The sequence below is a fragment of the Copadichromis virginalis genome, linkage group LG12 (assembly GCF_057382275.1).
Source record: "Copadichromis virginalis isolate Kocher_CV1m ecotype Utaka linkage group LG12, C_Virginalis_male_GT1.1, whole genome shotgun sequence".
In the NCBI taxonomy this organism is placed as follows: Eukaryota; Metazoa; Chordata; class Actinopteri; order Cichliformes; family Cichlidae; genus Copadichromis; species Copadichromis virginalis.
Window position 1 is genome coordinate 15,367,753 of NC_140629.1, and position 20,618 is coordinate 15,388,370.

Consider the following 20,618-nt stretch of genomic DNA (forward strand, 5'->3'; position numbering starts at 1 on the left):
TCAGTAAGACTCAGGTTTATGGAGCTTCAAAGCTGTGATAAGACGTACTTGCTATAAATTGCTGACATTTGCATTTCACTTTTTGGTAATTAATAAATCAGGCACAGATGACCAATAATCAATATTGAGTGCCAGAAATGCCACTCTTTACTTTGTTAGTGACAATACTACTCACACTACTGTGCAGACAAAAGTCACTATTGTGTGCAGTCCTGAGCTTGCTGAGGTGATTCTACTCTGAATAAACCAAAGCCTTTATTTAGGGAATCAGGAATTTATTCCAGAAAAGTTATCATAACCAGGACAAAAGCCCTTTCTACCCCTATGAAAATACATTAATGTGAGAAGTAAAGTAAAACACATGGCTCATTTTGGAGTTTTTACATTTCAGAACTAAAAATAATCAAAAGTACAAATAGGCAGGTACAAAAAAAATGACATGCAGTTTTCCAAGTTCAAAAGTTAACACTAGCCGAACTTAAAAGTACAGTGAGTATGAAAAGGAAGGGGGGGGGGGGGGGGGGGGGGAATTAAGCTTGCAATTCAAAATCTGCGTTGTTTATTAGGAGGTCCATAATCTCCAGGGCCGGGGAGGCCTCTGGGGAAGCCACCCTGACCACCTCCAGGCATGCTGTTGTTTCCTGGCCCTGGCAACATTGGTGAATTCTCTGCAGCCAAGCCAGGAGTACCAGCTGGACCAGAGCTGCCCCCCAGAGAGTTTCTGTTCATGGGCATCCCATGACCACCCATATGCATCCTCATGTCTTGCTCCCTGTTCTCAGAGAAGTTGCCCCTGAAGCCCTCCTGCTGCCTCTTCATAATCTCCTCATTGCGCAGCCTCATCTCCTCCTCTCTCCTGCGGCGTTCCTCCTCCTGTCGGAGCTCGGCTTGTTTCCTCTTCTGCACTTCCTGATTGTGGAGCTCCTCCATCCTTCGCAGCTCTTCCTGCCGCCTCAGGAGGTCCTGCCTCATCAGCATCACCTGATGCTCGTGTCTGGCTGCCTCCATCTCAGCCTCCAGCTTCTCCTGCGCCTCTTTCATGTTGCGGTCCACCATCTCATACTGCTGCTTCTCCATCTCCATCAGGGCCTTCCATCGCATGGCATACTCATACTCGAAGGAGCCGGGCTGAGCGAATCGTGGCGGCTGCTCACGCTCTTTGTGATACTGCTGGTTTTTGTTGACCAACTTTTCTGGCAGTCCCTCCTCTTCATCAAACTGTTCCATAGGCTCCACTGTAACAGGCCGGGGGAAAGCTGTCAGAAGATAAGCACCATCAGAGCACTTATCCAAAGCCTTTCTTGCAGCTGGCTTTGAGGTGAACTCCACTATGCCCTTCCCCGTAGGTCTCCCTCGGTCATCCACTATGACCACAGCTCTTTCTATCTGGCCAAAGACTGCGAAGGCCTCCTCCAGGAGCTCGTTGGACGCAAACTCTGGCAGATTCTTCACAGTTAAAGCAGCTCCGTGTGTCGCAAACCTCACCCGTATGGGCCTGCCTCTGAAGGGGGTATCATCTAGCTCGGCTCTGGCAATCTCTGCTATGATTCTCGTTTCGAGCCTAATGAAGCCGAAGCCTCTTTCCTTGTTAATAAATATCTCGCTGGCTTTTCCATACTTGGTGAACAGCTTCTCCAGGTCCTCCTCGGTAACACCCGTTGGTAAATTACCTACAAACAGCCTGCTCCGCTGGGTAAAGGTCTTTTCCCCGGGCTTTCTGAAGCTCTGCAGGTCCAGGGTTAAGGCCTCGTTGGGGTTGGTCTGCTCGTTGGGCTCTGGCTGCTGCCCGTTGCTGTTTGTTCCTTCTCTTTTCAGCTGCTCTCCCGGGCGGTTTGGGCCGCGGTTCTGCTGGGGGCCTCTGTTTCCTTGCATTCTCGCAATGGATTTAAAATCTGAAGTAGCAAATGGCTTGTTAAAAACACAGAAACTCTTTGCAAACGGTAGCGCACAAAGAGCTATGAAAATGGCGAAGGTACGCGCTACGCTATTGTGACCTCAATTCGTTGCGACATCGGCGACGTAGTTTATGTGCGACGGTACGAGAAAAAACAACAATAAAACAAAAACGATGCAGTTATTTAAAAAAAATATGTAAAATGTAAGTGTATAAAAATAACAAGGCTGCTTAAAATGTGTTGTATATATGTTTTGTTCCTTACTACGGGTGCTTTAGATTTTTGACTTTTTTTAAATGTTTTCTTACTTCTCGCGATAGTTTGCCCTCGTACATAGAGACTGTCACCGGTGAGCGGGTGATTTCGCGGGAATTATTCCTGTTGCTCGCAAGCTACTGAAAATAATCGTCGATATCTGAAAATATCAACACACTTGATCTCAGAGGAGTAGCAACTGAAGTGCAAACGTCTATTTTCTTCGGTAAGGTCGTTATATCTGTCATATTATATTAATTTTCAGGGTATTCACATGAAAAGTCGGGGTGTTTAGGAAAAACCCAGACAACTTTACTTGCACTTGTAAGCATGTTGACTGTGCTTTAAATTGATAGCCTTTGAAATCTAAAATAGACCCATTTCTATGTCTCCTGTGCTTTTATTCAGGACAGTCATGTTCTCAGACCTAAGTGTACAGAAGGAGGGCTCCTCTCTGCTCTGCCGTCCTGCCTCGGAGGACCAGGGCCCGGTGTTTGAGAGGACGTCTCTGGCTTATAGTCAGTGCTCTGAACGCTACAGAGTTGGGGAGCGGAGCTTCAGCCGCCAGTATGCTCACATTTACGTAGCACGACTCATGCAGATGAGGCCTCTGCTGTCAGAGAGAGCTCAGCAGAAGTGGGGTAAGCTCAGAGCAATCTTACCTACCTACATCAGGGACACTGAAACATTTGATTTCTATTTCTTAATCTGTTTTTTTTTTCTGTTCTGTATCTGTCAGGATCAGATGTGGTTATCAAGAAGCTGTGTGATCTAGAAACAGCGGAGCAGTGTTGCATTGTAGGGACTCTGTTCAAGCGTATGGCCTTGCAGCCATCTATTCTGAAAGAAATCAGTGAGGAGGTTGGAAGTAGTGCTAAATTCACCCCACACATTGAAAGCAGCTACTGAATTGTACTTTAACAACTTTCTTTTTCCTTGCTCTCCAGCACAACCTCCTGCCCCAGCCTGCACGAGCAAAATACATTCATGAATCAGATGAGTTGATTCTGGAGGATGAACTGCAGAGGATTAAACTAGAGGGGAAAATTGACAAAGACAAGTGTGTCACAGGTTGGTAGTTTTTCAGGATGTCAGCATCACATGAGCTGTGGACGTATGAGTCTGATGTAGGTGTTTCTTGTTGTCTTTCTTAGGCAGCGTCATTGCAGTATATGGTGCTGAGAGGAACGATGGGGAGTTCACAGTTGAGGACTTTTGCACAGCGGATCTTCCTTTGCAGAAAGCAAGGCCTGCACTTGACTCTGACAGGTATGAAAACACATCTAATTGGTGTAAATCCCTGCCTGTAGTGATAAACAACATTAATTGCTTTGCCTGCCTTCATACAGGTTTGTGCTCCTGGCATCAGGTCTGGGTCTTGGCAGTACTCATGCTGACAGCATGCTGGGCCTACAGTTGCTTGTCGACATGGTAACTGGTCAGCTCGGTGACCTCGGGGAGCAGAGTGGTGCAGCAACAATTTCCAGGGTTCTGCTGGCGGGAAACCTCCTGAGTCAAAACACTCAAGACAAGGATGCATCAACAAAGGTGGGAAAAATGGTTTGAACCTTGTCATATAGTCACGTTCCTCCCAAGTCACTCATGTGAACTGGTTTACTTAAAACATAAAAATAAATATTTTACCCTTTCTCTGTTTTTTTTTGTTTTTTTCCCCAGGCCAAGTATCTTACTAAGAAGACTCAAGCTGGCAGTGTGGATGCCATTCGTTTGCTAGATGAGTTGTTGCTTCAGCTGGTGGTAAGTCTGAAGATTTTGACACAGTTTACTTTAATGATAAATGTTTATGTTATGATTCATAACATCCAAGAGAGCCAAGGGAGGACCTGTGATACTGTATGAGAAAGTGTGGAAGGAATGATAGATGGGGATGGGATTAAACCAGGGATTGCCTTTGAGCCCTTAGTTTTTTGCAGTGGTGACAGGCTGACATATGAGTTCGGGCACGAATCGAATCTCCATGGAGTATGATATAGTTAGGCAACACTGCGATCTGTAGTAAGAGTAAGGAGCAGGTGGTGGAGGAGCTGGGGAGGTGGAGGAAAGTCAGTCGAATCGAAACAGAATACATGTGTGTGTGAATGACTGGGAGACGGGTTTGAAGGCGAAGGTGTAAGAAGCAGAGGTAGAGAAGGTGGATGAGTTTAAGTACCTGGGGTCAACCATCCAAAGCAAGGAGTTAGGGCTACATCTAAAGATAATTTGGTAGTCAACTAATCTGCCTTTTTTTTTTTTTTAGTCGATTAGTCCATGATTATTTCAATAACTCTTATCTCCGTTTCCTGTGGGCAAACCACCTGTTCTGGGCTCCAGTATCTCATCTGCCCACCAGTGAATATCACCCTGTTATCTCGTCCCACAGCAAATTGGAAGGAAAGCTCTGCTTTGCACAGTCTGCATTTACTTTATTTGTTTTCTGTGAAATTCTTTCACATTTTTTTTTTTTAAAATCCCCGTTTCCATTTTCTTCTGTCCTGCTTTGCAGTTAGCACTACTTTCTTCTTCTTTAGTATTGAGTTCAGTCTTGGCAGACGAAATAGGGGATACTGCCCCCATGGCCCCCTGTAGTGTATTGCATTTAAAAAAACAGATTTACGTGGTATTAGAATGTGACACGTCGACAATAAAATTACATGTCGCTAAATTTTAATTGTTGACGTCATTGATTATAATAAATCGTAGCAGCCTCATAAAGATTACACTAGAGAGGTGAAGAAGAGCAGGTAGACGAGCTGGACATGCTGTAATATATGATGTATTGTATGGAGAGGGTGGTGCTGACAAAAAGACAGGATGTTGAGCCTGGAGGAGGCAGAGTTGAAGATGCTCAGAGTTTCATGGAGAGTGGGCAGGATGGACAGGACTAGAAATGAATTTATCAGAGTTACAGCTCAGGTTGAGCGGTTTGGACACTAAGTTAGAGAGACAGGCTGAGGTGGTTTGGGCATGTGCAGAAGGGTGATGGTGGATAAACTGGACTGGAGGAAAAGAGGAAAAGCACAGATTATTACCGTCTAAACAACTCTACTGTTTTGTTTTTTTTCTTTTGCTACACATTACTGTCTCCTGCTGATTAAGGCCTCGGTTCCTGTGGATGTAATGCCTGGCCAGTACGACCCCACCAACTACACCCTCCCACAGCAGCCTCTCCACCGATGCATGTTCCCCTTGTCGTCCGTTTACCCCACACTACAGCTGGCATCCAATCCATACCACGCCAGCATAGACGGAGTGAGGTAAGCAGCGTCACACATGTTGTTACAGTGGGCATGAAACACTACAAGTATACAGGCTAATTTACACCATAGAGCCCTGCTCTCAAAAACTAACATGGATATAACTCTGTTTGTGTAGCTGGATTTGAAAAATAAGTGCTTACAGTTTAAATTTTCAACGTGTTTAGCACTATTTCTTAAATCCAACTTCACAGACGCACTTAGCCTATGTCAGTTTTTCAGAGCAGGGCTCCATTTATGCCTCATATCCACTTTAATATTCACTTCTAGGTGCAAATATGTTTAGGTTTACATGTATTTGCTTGTTTCCTTGAAGGTTCCTCGGTACATCAGGGCAGAACGTCTGTGACATTCAGAGGTACAGCAGCAGGGACAGCCACTTGGAAATATTAGAGGAAACGCTTCGACTCCGACATCTGGCCCCGACGGCACCTGACACATTAGGTTAGTTGATACAGAATAACACGCAGATCCTCTGGTAAATCTAAACACACTATTGGTTTATTGACAAGATTTTCTCTGAATTGCTCAGGTTGTTACCCATTTTACCAAAAAGACCCTTTCATCCTGGAAGAGTGTCCCCATGTTTACTTCAGTGGCAATGCCCCTACTTTTGACTCCAAGCTCATCAAAGGTTAGTGCATGCCATTTGCATGTAAACAGAAGAAACTTTGTGGATGTTATCATATGATCTGTTTTAAGCTACAAATGTACTATTCACACAGACTAATGTGTAATAAATAATTAACTGTTGCTGCTCGTATTCTCATCCCGCCAGGTCCGGATGGCCAGGAAGTCCTTTTGGTTACCGTTCCAGAATTCAGCAGCACACAGATGGCGTGCCTCGTCAATTTACGCACTCTTCACTGTGAGCCAATCAGCTTTTCTGCCTTCTCTGCAGATGAAGATGAGGAAAGTGAGATGAACGTAAGCCACTGAGGACACAGCTGATGCTTTTTTTTTTCCTTTTGGCCAGAGAAGGATCAAATTAACTTCAATCCAAAAAACACAAGCTTTTCAATAAGATACATTTACCTCATGGGTTCCTTTCAGTGTTTCTGTTAAAGTAACATTTGTGTTTTTGTTTTTTTTCATTGAACTGAAAGAAAACCAGCAAATGAAAAAGAAAGGAAGAGACCCTCGTGGTTTAATAAGAAGCCTTTATTTGAAAAATAACTCTTCTAACCCATCTGTGTCTGAGAAAACATGATAAAAACCTCTGTACTCCTTCATCTGTTACCAAGTTCTCCCACATTTACTGAATGTTCACACTAAAAATATTTCTGCCATATGTGAAGATCGTGTAAATAACAGTTTTTTTTATGTGCATCCACAATAAACTTCTTTTCACGAAGCATTCGTAGAAGTGATTGAACGAGTCAGAGAATAATGAAGTGTGATCTTTGGGGGAAAAAAATCTAAAATGGTTCCATTTCTGTGAAGAGACCTTATTTCAAATGTTGATTAACAGATGTACTATTTTAATATAGCTGATATTCTGTACATTCCCATTGCTTACGTCGTACAAAGACGAGAGCCCTAATTTGATTCTTCAGCCAGCTCTAAGTACAACACGGCAACGTGAACTACAGTTAAGAGAGGACGGTGGTTTACTTGAAACAAGCCACTTGTGTTTTCTTTAATAGTCACTGATCTTGTAGTCATAGTCCATGATGGAGTCTGTGAAGCCGCCAGGAGTTGAGGACTGTCCCTCTCCCCAGACCCAAGATTCATACCAGGATGTGGTGGCCTCTGTTGTTGTGGGAATTGTGGTTGTGGTTGTTGTAGGGGGTAACGTCGTTCTCATCGACATGGCCTTCATTAACTTCCGCTGGCGAAGACGACGGATGAGAGCGATCTTGCGCTTCCGTCGCTGCTCAGGACTGAGTCGAGAATTTGTGGAAGACCCATTACTGGCACCGATCACACTCCTGTGGCCATTGTTGACTGTGGTGTACTGTACTCTGCTATTGCTGTAGGCAATTCGAATTGGCTTGTTGCCGTGGAGGGCCATAATCTGCAGAGAAATTAAAGAAAAAACAAAGAGGCTTTACTGAATACTGCTAAGATGCACATGCATCGAGGCACTTCAAGTTGGGACAGTCTTACCTGTTTAATGCGGTCCCAGTTGGACTTGGCCAGGTTGAAGCTGCAGGCAGTCGCACCCGACTCATAGCCCACCACACAGAGTTTGGTCAACGAGGAGAAGCCCTCAGCTCGAGCCGTCACGCGGTACTCCCCGGGGTTAAGCAGACGCCAATAATCCCCCGTTGGTGCTACAATGGCAACAGTAGTGTTGAGCACAGTTTGAGCTATGTTATATTTTATTACATCCTGAGTGATGGTGTGAACAGTATACTGACCTGTGGTCACGTCGTGATTTATCCCCTCGATAGATACAGTAGCGTTTGCAATAGGGTTCCCCTGCTGATCTTTCACAATCCCTCTAATGCCGCGATGCACCTGAAGTACACAAATAGTTACATGAGTGAAAGAAGCAAAGTACAAGGTACAGTTGCTGAGTAGTAGTTCTCTTCAACTGCTCAGTAAAATCAGTAGTTTCATTTTTTCATGAGTGGACTTTGGAGTAAAATTGAGCAAAATTATACTTGGATTGATCCAAAAAGCTGTGGTTTAATGATTCAGTTATTCTAAAATGATTCCACTCAAAAATCATCCATTACAAAAGAATCATATTTGATCCTACTCCCATTTTTATGTTGCATTTGGGTCTTTTATATGTATAATATAATAAACTGTTTTGATAAGTGGTATATGAATTTAAACACCTGCGATCAACTATTCAAAGCAACAGACAGTTAACTTATACAGCCAAAGCAAACATTTGCCTCCAAGAGCTCCGCAAACTGTACAACATATGACATCCTCTGTCAGTCGACCCTCAGTGGACAAATCTAAGGATAAAGGTGAGCAACCTCGGGAAAACCAATACAGCGTGGGAAACATCTCGGTTGGACAGAGGAGGAATAACTGCAAAATCACAATGCTGTAAATCACAATTTTAGGTACTTTTATTTATTTTTATTTTTTAGAAATTTTAAAATCCAACATTATATCCAGCAGGATGTTGAATAGTCTTTTCACTACAGACTGAAGCACAGTCAGGACAGGTTACAGTTTGTGTTTGTTTGGGACTAACCTGCTCCATGAAGATGAGCATTGCTTCTCTGTTTTTCTCCCACTCATACGCCAGCTCGCTCTGATGAGGGAACTTATCACAGCCCAGGAAAATGGACAGCTCCAAACAGTTGGTGTGCAGGTAGCTAAAGTCATTCATACCTGCAGGGAAGATCAAGAGCGTGTATTGCAACTACTGTCCACCAGGGTGTGCTATAAACATACGTGGGAATTTAAACGCACTGGTCTCTACTTACTGCCTGTTACTGGCTTCCATTTGGCCCGGTTGACAATTCCAAGACCCCCTCCTGGTGTGTCTCCTTGGCAGGAGCCGTGATGGCTGTGTGTCATGGTCAGGTGTGTGGAGGCATAGGAGATAGCTAGCCACCTGAAGAGGGATTCGTCTGCAGTCACGCGGGGCTCATCTTCAGATTCAGCATAATGGTAGCCTGCACTTCTTCCTCTGTCATCGTCTTCTTCCTCCCTGTGCCCATAACCCTGGTTGTACGCGTGATTGTAGCCATGGTCGTACCCAGGGTCATAGCCATGGTCGTACCCAGGGTCGCGACCATGGTCATAGCCTGTGTCGCGACCATGGTCATAGCCTGTGTCGCGACCATGGTCGTACCCAGGGTCGCGACCATGGTCATAGCCTGTGTCGTGACCATGGTCAAATCCATGGCCCCGCCACTCCTCTTCTGGCTCTGCATACCCTCTGCTTCTCCAGTCTTCCACTGGCTCCTCATGGTAGCCCCTTCCCCACTCAGATACATCAAAACCTTCATCCTCATACCTGCAGACATGATTCTAAATGAATCATTAAGCACTATTTTGGTGGTTCACAGAGGTGAAAAATTAGCATTTGGACAATACGTGTGTACGTAAAGGTACAGAAACAACAACAGAACACTGGTAGGGAAACAAGTCATACTGTCTCTTCTTGCGACTCTGAGGTTTCTGGCTCTCAGCAGGCTTGTTGAGACGTAAGCTGTCATAAGGATAGGCCACAATTCTCTCCCCACCCTGGAAGTTTGCACCCAACACAAATGGATAGCTTTTCATCCAGGAGATTATGGCCCTGGTTTCCACAGCAATCTGGAACAAAAGCAGGAAGATCAGGATCACACAGACAGAGGATCAGAATCTCATGTAACATACTTTTGTTTTTGTTTACCACAACCTGGTTAGTCTCAAAGACTTTATATATCTATATCTATATCTATATCTATATGCGTATTTGTTTGTTTGTTGCTTTACCGAACTATTAGCTTCAAAGTGCTCTGGTATAGGCACATGATGGTTGGGGGTGAGTTTAGGCACCATGCCCTTATCCTCAGCATCCCACAGGATACTATTCAGATCAGGGAAGTTCTGGAAGATGTCAAAGCCCTCATTGGTGAAGTGACCGGTGGTCCAACTGCTCAGCTCTGATCCCTGCAGAGTAGAAATTGGGTAAAAGAGACATACTCATCTAAGTAGCCCACTATGTTTCACAGACATTTCCTCTTTGTTTTAGACAGTATTTAAAACATGTTGTCATTAATTGATTGTTTTTTACACCGACCGCTTCAAAAGCTTCCTCCTGTCCGTCAGGGTTGAGCGAAGGCACCAGGTGGATGCGTATTCCCTCCACCAGGCGCTGGGCTCTGGGGTTTCTGTCTTTATACTCTTTGCACAGGTACTGCATGAGAAGCAGGATCATCTCCCGACCCACTGCCTCATTTCCATGGAGACCTGCCGTGAAGCGGATCTCTGGCTCACCTGTGGGGACAACCGGGGCGAGACTGTAATTGTCTGTCAGCCTTAATCTGCTGGTGTCCGCCTGGTGTTTATTAGGATTTGCAGGATACCACAGTGGTGCCATAAAGACCCAGCGTAATTTCAACGAATCAGCATCCCAGACTGTTTGAAATACTGCACATTACAGCATTTGTGTTGTTATAGCACACATTACAATAAGAACACGGCTATCTGCCCGTTTCCTGCTTGAGATCCCACCTATTTCGTGCTCTGTGGGATTGCCAGAGATTATCATGGCAACAATTTCCCGTCCCTTGGAGCTGCGGCCCAGGCTGTAGATGGTGGTGATGTTAGGGCACTCCTCATTCACTGACTTCATAAGCTGAATAGGTGAGATAAAGACAACAGTAAATATGCAAAGCATTGTATTTGATTACATTACGCACTACAAAGCAGATGGTTAATAATGAATATTATGTTATTGTGGAAATGTCATGTTGGTCTCTGGTGGTTCAAATGAAAAACTGGGACAGAATGAAGCTGCAATTTATATTAGAGCATTTAAAGCGGACCTCCTGGAATTCTATCAGCCAGCAGATAAACTTTGCAGGGAAACTCACATCAACCATCTCCGAGTAGCTGTGGTGTTTGAACTGCAAGTAGTCCACGGGAGTCACCTCATTTTGCTTGTACAGAACATTAACTGGATCTGTTTGGAGAAAAGAGCAGCAAAAATTATTCATTTTCTGTGTTTAAGGTGTGTGTGAGTGTGTGGGCATACGACTCACCAGGCAGGGGGCAGCCTAGGACCTCCAGCCTCATACAAAGAGAGCCGTTCCAGCTCTGTGGGATAATTCGCATGTAGCGGGCCACCACGGGCACCGCAAGCTGGTTCATCACTGGGGTGTCCTTATCATTATTTCCGAAAAACAACTGCACAAGAGAGGACATGTGAATGAGGGGGAGAGGAAGATGAGTATTGGTGCTTGTGGAAGTGGCACAGTTTTAGATGAACTCACCCAGTCGGCGTATCCATCGTGAATGGTGGTCCACTCTCTGCTGTCATTGCTGAAAGCCAGGAAGTAGGACGTCACGTAGTCATTGCTGACAGAAGAAGAGGGCAAATTGTTGGGTGTAGGAATGTCAAATGATGCATATTTATGTCTGCGTGTCTGTTTGTCTCTTACTCATTTAAGGAGTCCCGTCCCTGAGTAATGACTCCAGTGAACTCTGTCGCCCTGCGAGCATCTATCTCAAACCAGTGGATAGCATCCTCTGAATTTGCACACCACGCTCCACCTCTTATGTTTTCCTCATCATCGGAGCCCTGGGAGACACATGCTACTGAATACTCGAACCCTTTTAGTATCTTGAGTGCCAAAGCAACATATCTACTTTTGCATCCATTAACAGAAGAATTTGGATACCCCCACCCCCCCACCCCCCCAAAAAAACACATTGTTGATTTAAATACTGAGGACTTAAAAGAATCCGTCAAGCATGTACCACTAAGGCAGCTCCTGGAAGTGACAGACCCAACAATAACAGTATTTTTCAGTGTTGCTGGCAGCTGGTGGTTATTTCAAGGCCTGCTTGTAGGTGCATGGCCCCGCCCTGATTGTTGTGTACCTGCATGTTTAGGCGCGCCCTCTGAGGTGCAAAGTGATACTGAGACATAGAAGAGGCTGAAAGCTGATCTGGCTCGACCTTGTGAGACTCCATCCCCAGGGGAGGACACTCTGCCAAGCAGAAAGAGAACATTTAAATAATGTGTTAATTACATTCAGCAAAAGCTTATACTCGTATACTCTCCAGATTTGAACAGATGTTGACTTACTCTTTGGCTCTTTGAAGACACGTGGCCTGTTCCTGGCTCTCTCCTCTGCCTCCTTTAGCTTCTGCGCTCTCTCTGTCCGTGGCCAGACAAACAGTCTTAATGCAAAATAAATTGCGCTGTCTTGGCTGAATTTTTTTTTCTTTTACTCTGCCCAGAAATGATGGAGGAACTCAGTATTATTTTACAATTTTTATTTGCCAAAAGTCCTCACGGGGACCTGGAGGGCCAGATTACGGTTAAAAAACAAAGCACACCAGATGTTATGATTTAGCTTCTAGTCCAAGTCTGCTCTGAAACTCATCATCATCATCATCATCCCTCTGACCTGGACTTTTACCATGAAGGAAGATTGCAGAGTCTCTCACCCATTGTCATTATTCATATTCTGACACATACTGGAGCGTGATGCTGGTTACATGGCTGACAGTGAGAATGTAAAACATGTTGTAAGCTCTCTCACCCACAACACACACATGCGCCCATTTACACAGTATCTGTAGATGCATATAGTTGTGTTACGGAAGAATGCAACAACTCTCAGAGACGTCTGCAAAATCATTTCACCTTAGACCTAGTCTGGGTCAAACTGTGCACACAGGAAGAGCCTCATTAACAGCAGTCCTGGTGGTGTTATATATCACTTGCTCTGGGCTTTACCCCTTCAACTTTACGCACGGCAGACACGTGGCACAAAAGAGCTGAAATACTTCTCCCTTTGTTGTCACTCCTCTTCATCCCTCACTTCCAATCCGATGCCGGCACAGCCTTCTTAGCTTATCTCACGCTCTTTGCTTTTGGGCCCAGCCCATATGAGATTTCTGAACTCTTTACAGCCCTAATCTCCGTTTTACTTTGGTGGGGTGAACTTTTGTCCCTGTCATGCAAGTTAAAGCAAGTGCCCGAGACACACACATTTGTATGCATGGAAATCACATCTGCATTCTCTTAGTATGACTAGATATGACTGAGGGGAGACAACATCATTGTTAGTACTTTTCCACTTGGGTTCATGAGGCACTCTCTTTGCTTTGACAGGATTACGCAAGGTGGTGCAAATAACAAAAAGAAGAATCCCATGTGGGTCTCCTTACCTCTTTCTTCCCTCTCCCTCTCTTTGGCTGCTCTTTCTCGCTCTTTTTCCATCCACTTTTCATCAGTCTCGTCTTCTTTTCTCTCTGAAAACAACAACAACAACAGAAAAGGAAAGAAAATCACTTATAATTTCATAGAAACAACAATGATTACCACAGAGCCATGCACAGTAGTGTACTGTATATGCATGCTTTTTTTTTGTGGTTTTGCAAGTCATTAAGAAATGCAAACAGGTCATCAAGGAACACTTGAAAGCTATTGACCCAACTGTTGTTTATCCCTTTCTTTTGCTGTTTGCTTTATTGGCAGGAAGTTCTCTGTGACTAAACCAATAATAGAAAACATTCGAGTATGGTTGTGATTCACATGTGTGTGAGCGGGCGGCCACATACTCATCCCGTACTCGTCGTAATCATCATACCAGGTCCCCTCATAGGGCGCGGTGGGCTCTTCTGTGTAAAAGAGAACAAACACGAAGTCAGACGATTCGTTCAGCCCCTCGGAGGCGCCGCTACTTTACAGAGTCAAGCTTTATGGGATTACATGCAAAATTTTACAACTTAGCAGTGGCCCGAATTATTCAACCACAAGAGGAGTTTTCTATTTTGATGCTGGTGTGATGCCCGCTGTATAACGTAGCTGTTAAATCTTCAATTCCCCATTTATGAGAAACATAACTTTGCTGGGCTCTGATCACAGGGCTTTTTGTTGCTCTACAAGAAAACTGTGGAAAGTTTTGTTGACTGTGTGGAAGAAATAAACCCACCCACTCCTGTGTGTAAACTAGGGCAGGTCAGCTCATAGATTAGCTCCAGTGTTATTCTCATGTGTTGCATTTCTAATGAAACACAAAGTATGGGCTGGCTATTTCATTTGTATCTTAATGCTTACTAGAGGTTTCACATTAGTTGATTTTGTCATGAGAGTCTGCAGTCACCTGGCAGGATTTCAACCTTAATTTCTGGGCTGACCTCTTTACCATCAGGTGACGGTTGCACCTCATCTGCAGGAAGAAGAATTCAAAAGGTCAAGCTGAGAGGTGATTTAAGTGTAACAGACAGAGAAATGGGGGAATATAAGCAAGAATGCAGAAGGGCCAAGTATGAGTGAATCATTGGAAATGCTGAAGGAGCATAGGTACTGTACAGTAGTGTGGAAACAAAGAGTAATGAGAGCATGCCATTCAAATCCAGATGAGTGTCACAGGTCTGCACGACACACTGTTTCCAGCATGCATTTCATCCCGTGGAAAAAAAGCCCTCTGTTGACTTCAGCTGGAAGAAATAAAGAGCGCTCATAAAAGTTTTCTCCAATATGTCTGAAAATCGGATCCAAAAGATTAGCGGGTATCTGTTATTAAACGTTATTTAATCAGAAGTTTACGCAGTTCCTTCAGCTTAAACAAACCACCGAGTTTACTGAGTGTCCAGCTGATTAATCACTGAACATCCTATTCCTAATCACTTATCCAAATAAGGGTTGGTAAGAGGCAGAAGCCTTTTGTAGTTGACAGAGGACAAAATGCAGGGTACATCCTGGACAGATTGCTGGCCTACTCTCTGTAAATGTCTCCCATAGTGCAGTTCACTCCTTTTTTGTGTCTGTTCTTTGCTTCTTTCCTTCTGTTTCACAAAGAGTAACACTGTCTTAGATCATCTAGTATGTTTCTGAAGAAAAGAAGCACAAGTGACCACTTTCATGGGGAAATTGAAATATTTAATTTTTTAAATCATGAATTTAAAAGCTTCTTGATAATATCATACAACCCAGCACTGTTAAAAAAGACACCTTTGATTCTGTAACTATTTCTGTACACATGACCTCTCAATTAGCATTAAAAGAATGCACTTTAAACTCTGACAATGATCCTTTTTAACCACTACCAGCAGTTTTTATTTCCACACCGCAAAGCAGTAATGATAAAACAAAGGGGAAATTTTGACCTAATTGAGTTCTTGTTGTTTGACTCCCTCATACTTTTAAAGACATAAACTAAAATTTTACTAACTGCCATTATTTTAAATGTCAAGTTTCACAAGACAGAGAGTAAAGCATTTGTCTCGACTCAAGTTTCCACTGGCAGGGGAGTGCCTAGAGGAAGGATGTGGGGTGGCATCCATCCCCTCTGAAGGTGAGGGTGTTTCCTAATCTTTTAATGCTATTGGAGTACATTACTATTAATGCTACAATACTTAACACCATCAGATGAGAGAATTTACTTTACTATTTCATCGAAGTAAGGTTTTAATTTACTTGTACCTTAGTATTTCTATGTTGTTGTCTACTTCTACTCCATTACATCTTGTATATAAGTGTCACATTTTGTACTCTATACCAGTTATTTTCAAGTTGTAGTTACTTGTTAGTTCGAAGTATCTAAAGCAAGCTTTTTAAAGTACAAGCTGATGATAAAAACCTTTACTATTACTTAAGTGAAGAGTCAGATTGCTTGTAAAAGTATTTTTTGTGCAGCATCAGTTTCTTTAATACCAATTTTCTGCATTTCTGATAAAAAAAAATTATTTAAGACAATTGTTTTTCCTACGGGGCCCCTGCCTTAATCGTGCCCCACACCTTGGCCTACCCCACTGAAAAATTCCTGTAAACACCCCTGTCAGTTAAGTAAATTCATGATATTTCTCAGAATTGTTTCAGCACCCCCCCATTTTGCCACATGGATCTAATTATGCTTTCATCATCTTATTCATGTTACATAAACTGCCTCCACACTAAACATCCTCAATCAAAACAAAGACACGAAAGACTTATACGTACATGTGGCATCCCAGTAATCGCTGTCATCTGTTCCAGGCTTTGTATCAGGGGCAGCAGGCGTTGGGTTTACTTCTTGCCAGTAGCTGTCATAGTTATCGGTCACAGAGGTGTAGAGGTCTGTCTCGTCTGGTTTCATGTAATCATCGTAGATGGCAGGCGCTGAAGTGGGCACTTCTTTCTCTGCTGGTTTCCAATAGTCATCGTAGGCATATGTTACAAGAGCAGCTGGGTCTTCCTCATCTGGTTTAAAGTAGTCTTCATAGGCATCTGTTACGGGGGCGTCTGGCTTCCAGTAGTCGTATGGGGGATCTGTGATCGCAGCCTCAGGCTTTGGCCTGGAGGGTGTGGGCTCAGGACCCCAGTAGTCATCTTCTGGGCTCCAGTAATCAGTTTCTGAGAGGGAAACAGACACAAAAGCTGGCTGATGGTGAGCTCACAAGTCTGGACACAAATATTTTTATGGTTCTCTGGTGTTTTATAATGTTCTGATTTTTGAACTGGATCTGAAATTATTTTTCCTCCTTTCCACTACTACTTAGACATATTTCTAGTTTTAAATTTGTATTTGAATAAAAACAACAACAAATCCTCACAAACAAACAAACAAACACTGTAACCCTCGATGGGTAAAAAATCATAAAAGAGCACAACTTTTTTGCCTAATCGGAATAGGTGCTATATTTACATCTAGGTGTGTGTGCCACATTTCAGTCTTCATTTCAGTGTTGTGATTTAGAGATTTAGGTGTGTTATGTGAGGCTAATGTAACACTGAGCTGGTAGCTGGCTCAGAAATGAGGAGGGGGCTACATTTGATCTTTCTAACTCTAAGTTTTGTCATTTTCAGTAGCTTCTGGGTGCAGAAGCTACTAAGCCTAATGTCAAAGGGAGAACAGCTTTCTGTCTTGACCTCTGTAAACACTTTCCTGTTGAGCTCAGTCTTTCGTTTTGGGTCACGCTGGATAAAAATGGTCTGTTTTAAAAATCTTGGTCATTCCGTGTATCAAAATGGAAGATTATCTGCCGTATAAAACTGCCCTCTCATGAGCTCCAGTTTCACCAAGATGGCAGAAACAGCTGAAACACTCATCTCAAGGCCAGACTTCAGAAACCAATGGGTGATGTCACGGTAGATTCCTCCATCTGTCTACAATCTGGTATTGTACAAAATAAGCTAATGTGGAAGTGACTTAAACTCTCTAATATTCAACAGTGTTGGGACAACGAAGTCATGCTGCATAAAACTTTAATGAGATTAATCATCCCTGTCAAGTTTTTCTGTGGTCATTTTATGGCCTCTGACCCTGGTGTTTGAAATCTTCTTCAGTATTGCATGATCATGATTTGAATGGTCAGATTTTATGTGGACAGTGTCCTCAGGTTCTTACATTCATCCCACACTCCTCTGCAGCTCACCATTGTGTTCACATCCAGCCCTCAAAATGCTTGAGGTTACGGCTTTCAAATCTACAAACCAGAGGCAAATCCACTTCTTTTATGCTCCTGGTCCACCCCAAAACAGACTTGAATGACATAATTTTGCGATTTACATAAATTTTCTCAAAGGTGCAGTAGCACTGACCAAATCCTGTTCAGACTTCGATGCATACAATGGTTGAAGTTTCCATTTATATTGTCATGTTTATATCCCATTTATATTCTTATATTCCCAGCCTTTAAAAAAAAATTGTTAAACATGTTTTTCCAAGCCAGTAGTGGGAGGCAATTTAACACACAGAATATTAACATATTAACATTAACACATATTAACAATATAGTTATATGAACTCAAATTTAGTAGTCAACTGAGTCAATATTCTTCAAGCAGCCCCTGCATGTGTGCCACTCACCGGCATCGGGATAGGGGTAATCTGTATATGGTTCGGTGGGTGGCTCCGTTGGGATCGCTGGAAATATAAGATACAAGATTTAACAACAATCAAATCCAAGTGATCAGTGAAGCAGGCTCAAGGCTTAGTATTCTCTTCTCACTTGTTGTGGTCGGGGGCAAAGTTGTGGTTGTTGTTTTCTTGTCCTTCTTCTTTCCCTTCTTGTCGGTTTTTGGCTTTTTGGTGGCTTTGGGGTCTTTTGGCTCTTTGTTCTTCTTCTTGTCCTTCTTTTTCTTCTTGTCTTCATCAGGTGCCCTCCTCACCCGGCCTAAAATATCTGGAAAAAAGGGGAAAAAAAGAAGCGGCAGAGAGAGAGAGAGGTTTTCCAGAGCCCACTCCTCACGGTTCTGTCACAAAATCTTTTGAAATGAAAACATATTCCTCCTTGCATACAGAAGCTAAAGACACAATTAGTTCTTTTATGAGGCTTGGGTCTGAGATTATGCAACTATTTCTTCACTGCATCACATTGCAGTGTTTCCAAGGAAAGTCCAGACTGCCAATTACATTTCAGTGGCTGCTTGAGGTCCATCAGTATTTCCTTTTGACTTTTCCTCAAGTCCTGTGGCACCTTCATGGAAACCATGTTTCTCTCTTTCCATTAGTTGTGCTCTATTAACCACAGTTCAGCTTTAATGATCCAAAATCAGTCCAGATACTCAATAAATGTACCGCTTTCACCTCAGCAGCATAAGCGAGACTCATCAAAGAGCTTATTTAATGGCTCCAAAAACTGGGCTTATTGCTTGAAGTGTGTTAGCGGGACTGTACAGAAGAGTCAGCATTATTCATGCAGGGCTTGAGCAACTGAGGCAGTGGAAAAGGTACGCGTCATAAAAAAATCTGTCTGCAAGATGCTCGACTCAGTGTCTTCTTCTCTTGTCTGGTGTGAGTTAAACCAGCTCATCTGTCCCGCTCCCTTGTGCGGGGAAGCAGGAGTGGACAGACGAGCACATGGACTTTGTCACGCTGTTGGAGCTGTCAGAGACCGAATCGTTGTGTGTTTGTGTCTGCATTTGCTCCATGTCATGCCACAACTCAAGCAGTACCTCAGCAGCTCTGATATCTTGTCGGCATAACACATCTGTGCTTTAGAAGTACAAAATATAATTTCTTCCACTTACCTGCCTGGTTGGCTTCTGCTTCTCTCTTGGTCTTGATGCCACCCTCCTCTGGGAGTAAGTCTGCTACAAGTCCTTGCTCTCTTTCTGGGTCATCCGGCGATTCGTCTCGCAGCTGATCCCCAGCCTGCCGGAGAGAAACTATTCCCCCGGCGCTCTCTCCTCCTCTAGGGATCATCAGCAGGCAGCACAAGGCCAGCAGAGCCGCAGACGCAGTCACAGCCTGGATCTTCATATCTGCTGCTCTTCCAACTCGCACAATCCTTTGGTTTGGAGTTTGTACAACCGCTCAACACTCACTCCAGTTTAATTGCCAGAAGGTTAAATTTCACCCTTAGGCCCCCTTGTGTGCTCTTTCCTTGTGATCCACACTTTTACTCGAGAAGGGAAACCTCTGCAACTCCACACATACCCACACAGCCACAGTGTCAGCCAGCCTCAGACTGCTCTAGACAAGAGATGGAGTGGGAGGGGGGTAGAGATACACAGGGAGGGAAGGGAGGTGGGTTGTAGAGACAGACGGAAAGAAAAGATGCAAAGCAAAGCAGTAATCCAGTCAAATTAATAGACAGGGTTCCTAATTACCCCGAAGCCAGGGTCAGCTGAAAAAACAGCGCAAGGCTAGAGGATCCCCTCCACCTGGCCGACAAGTCAGAACAGGTGCAGTGCTCAGACAGGAGTTGGAGGGGGAGGATGAAGGAAGGCAGGTGAGGGCCCCAGACTGCAGGGTTTGCACCTCCTGGAGTTAAACGCCAATTTTTCTTCGTCCTCGGCTCTGGCTGAATTCCTCAGTCACCACAAAGCAGCAGGAGAGGGGAGTGATTCCTAGGACATTGAATTCCACAAGCCGAAGAGGAGGAGGAGGAGAGAATGGGCAAAAGGGGGAGGATTGAGACAAACACAAGCTAATCCTCAGAGTGAGGAATTCCAAAAAAGAAGAAGAGGAGAAAAAAAAAGGGAAACAGGCAGGAGTAAAACATAGATTCTTCTTTGGTACTTAAAAAAAAGGGGATCTCTGCTTTCCATCACTTCAGTGTGGTGCACTGTCGCTCATTCCTCTGAGTGTTACGTATTTTTCTTTCTCCTTTCTGGAGAAAAGGTTGTGTTACACAAAAGGGTGGGGGGTGGGTGGGTGGGGGGGGGGGGTTGGAGTAATACACACGCTGGGCAAGAGAATTGTCTGAGCAGATGACAGAATTAACATTTGCTGTGTTTTTTTTTTAACCATCCCCCATCCTCCTCTTACTCTGTCCACTGTTTGGAGAGCCTGTCAGGGCCTTTAAATTCTGGGTGTGTAGAAAAGGTTGCAGCTAGTCTCAACGAAGAATGACTGATCCATTAATAAGTCTAGGCTAAGAGTTTAGATCATTTCAGTTTCTAGATTTAGAATCCAGATATTAAGCAATGTGGTAAAAAGCATTGTGAAGCCCGCAGAACTCCTATAAACTCTGCTTAGGAGCAGAAAAAGAAGAGATGTCCTCTGAATGGGTTTCAGACTGTGATGAACAAGACAGATACACAGGTACAGACGTCCAAGTGCATGAAAACCTGCTAAAATCATTTAGTTCGTACTGTCTCAGACTCAGAGGACAGTGACGCAGAAAAGGAAAACAGACTGCGTGG

General features: G+C 43.8%; 3 protein-coding genes across 6 annotated transcripts; 1 reads left to right on the plus strand and 2 right to left on the minus strand.

Moving 5' to 3' along the window:
* Positions 1-260: 260 nt before the first annotated feature.
* nono (non-POU domain containing, octamer-binding) lies at positions 261-1,991 on the minus strand. Its single transcript, XM_085474919.1, has one exon. The coding sequence runs from the start codon at positions 1,870-1,872 to the stop codon at positions 544-546; it is 1,329 nt and encodes a 442-aa protein (XP_085331045.1). The 5' UTR covers positions 1,873-1,991; the 3' UTR covers positions 261-543.
* A 258-nt stretch (positions 1,992-2,249) lies between these two features.
* pold2 (polymerase (DNA directed), delta 2, regulatory subunit) lies at positions 2,250-6,758 on the plus strand. Of its 4 annotated transcripts, none has more exons than XM_085474916.1 (11): positions 2,250-2,381; positions 2,564-2,791; positions 2,890-3,011; positions 3,098-3,221; positions 3,305-3,419; positions 3,500-3,698; positions 3,828-3,908; positions 5,247-5,404; positions 5,721-5,848; positions 5,937-6,038; positions 6,183-6,758. In XM_085474916.1, the coding sequence occupies exons 2-11, from the start codon at positions 2,566-2,568 to the stop codon at positions 6,341-6,343; spliced, it is 1,416 nt and encodes a 471-aa protein (XP_085331042.1). In that variant the 5' UTR covers positions 2,250-2,381; positions 2,564-2,565; the 3' UTR covers positions 6,344-6,758. The 4 variants fall into 4 exon arrangements, with proteins under 4 accessions (XP_085331042.1, XP_085331041.1, XP_085331044.1 ...); XM_085474915.1 differs by having other exon boundaries at positions 2,250-2,376; positions 2,559-2,791; XM_085474918.1 differs by having other exon boundaries at positions 2,250-2,376.
* aebp1b (AE binding protein 1b) lies at positions 6,547-19,824 on the minus strand. Its single transcript, XM_085474913.1, has 22 exons — positions 18,999-19,824; positions 17,978-18,151; positions 17,836-17,892; positions 15,987-16,379; positions 14,149-14,214; positions 13,604-13,663; positions 13,211-13,294; positions 12,120-12,191; positions 11,912-12,021; positions 11,470-11,609; positions 11,302-11,386; positions 11,071-11,215; positions 10,903-10,991; positions 10,541-10,664; positions 10,107-10,303; positions 9,800-9,976; positions 9,474-9,637; positions 8,800-9,335; positions 8,565-8,704; positions 7,768-7,867; positions 7,514-7,680; positions 6,547-7,421 (listed from the first exon to the last, which is right to left on the minus strand). The coding sequence occupies exons 1-22, from the start codon at positions 19,228-19,230 to the stop codon at positions 7,044-7,046; spliced, it is 3,690 nt and encodes a 1,229-aa protein (XP_085331039.1). The 5' UTR covers positions 19,231-19,824; the 3' UTR covers positions 6,547-7,043.
* Between the last annotated feature and the right edge of the window lie 794 nt (positions 19,825-20,618).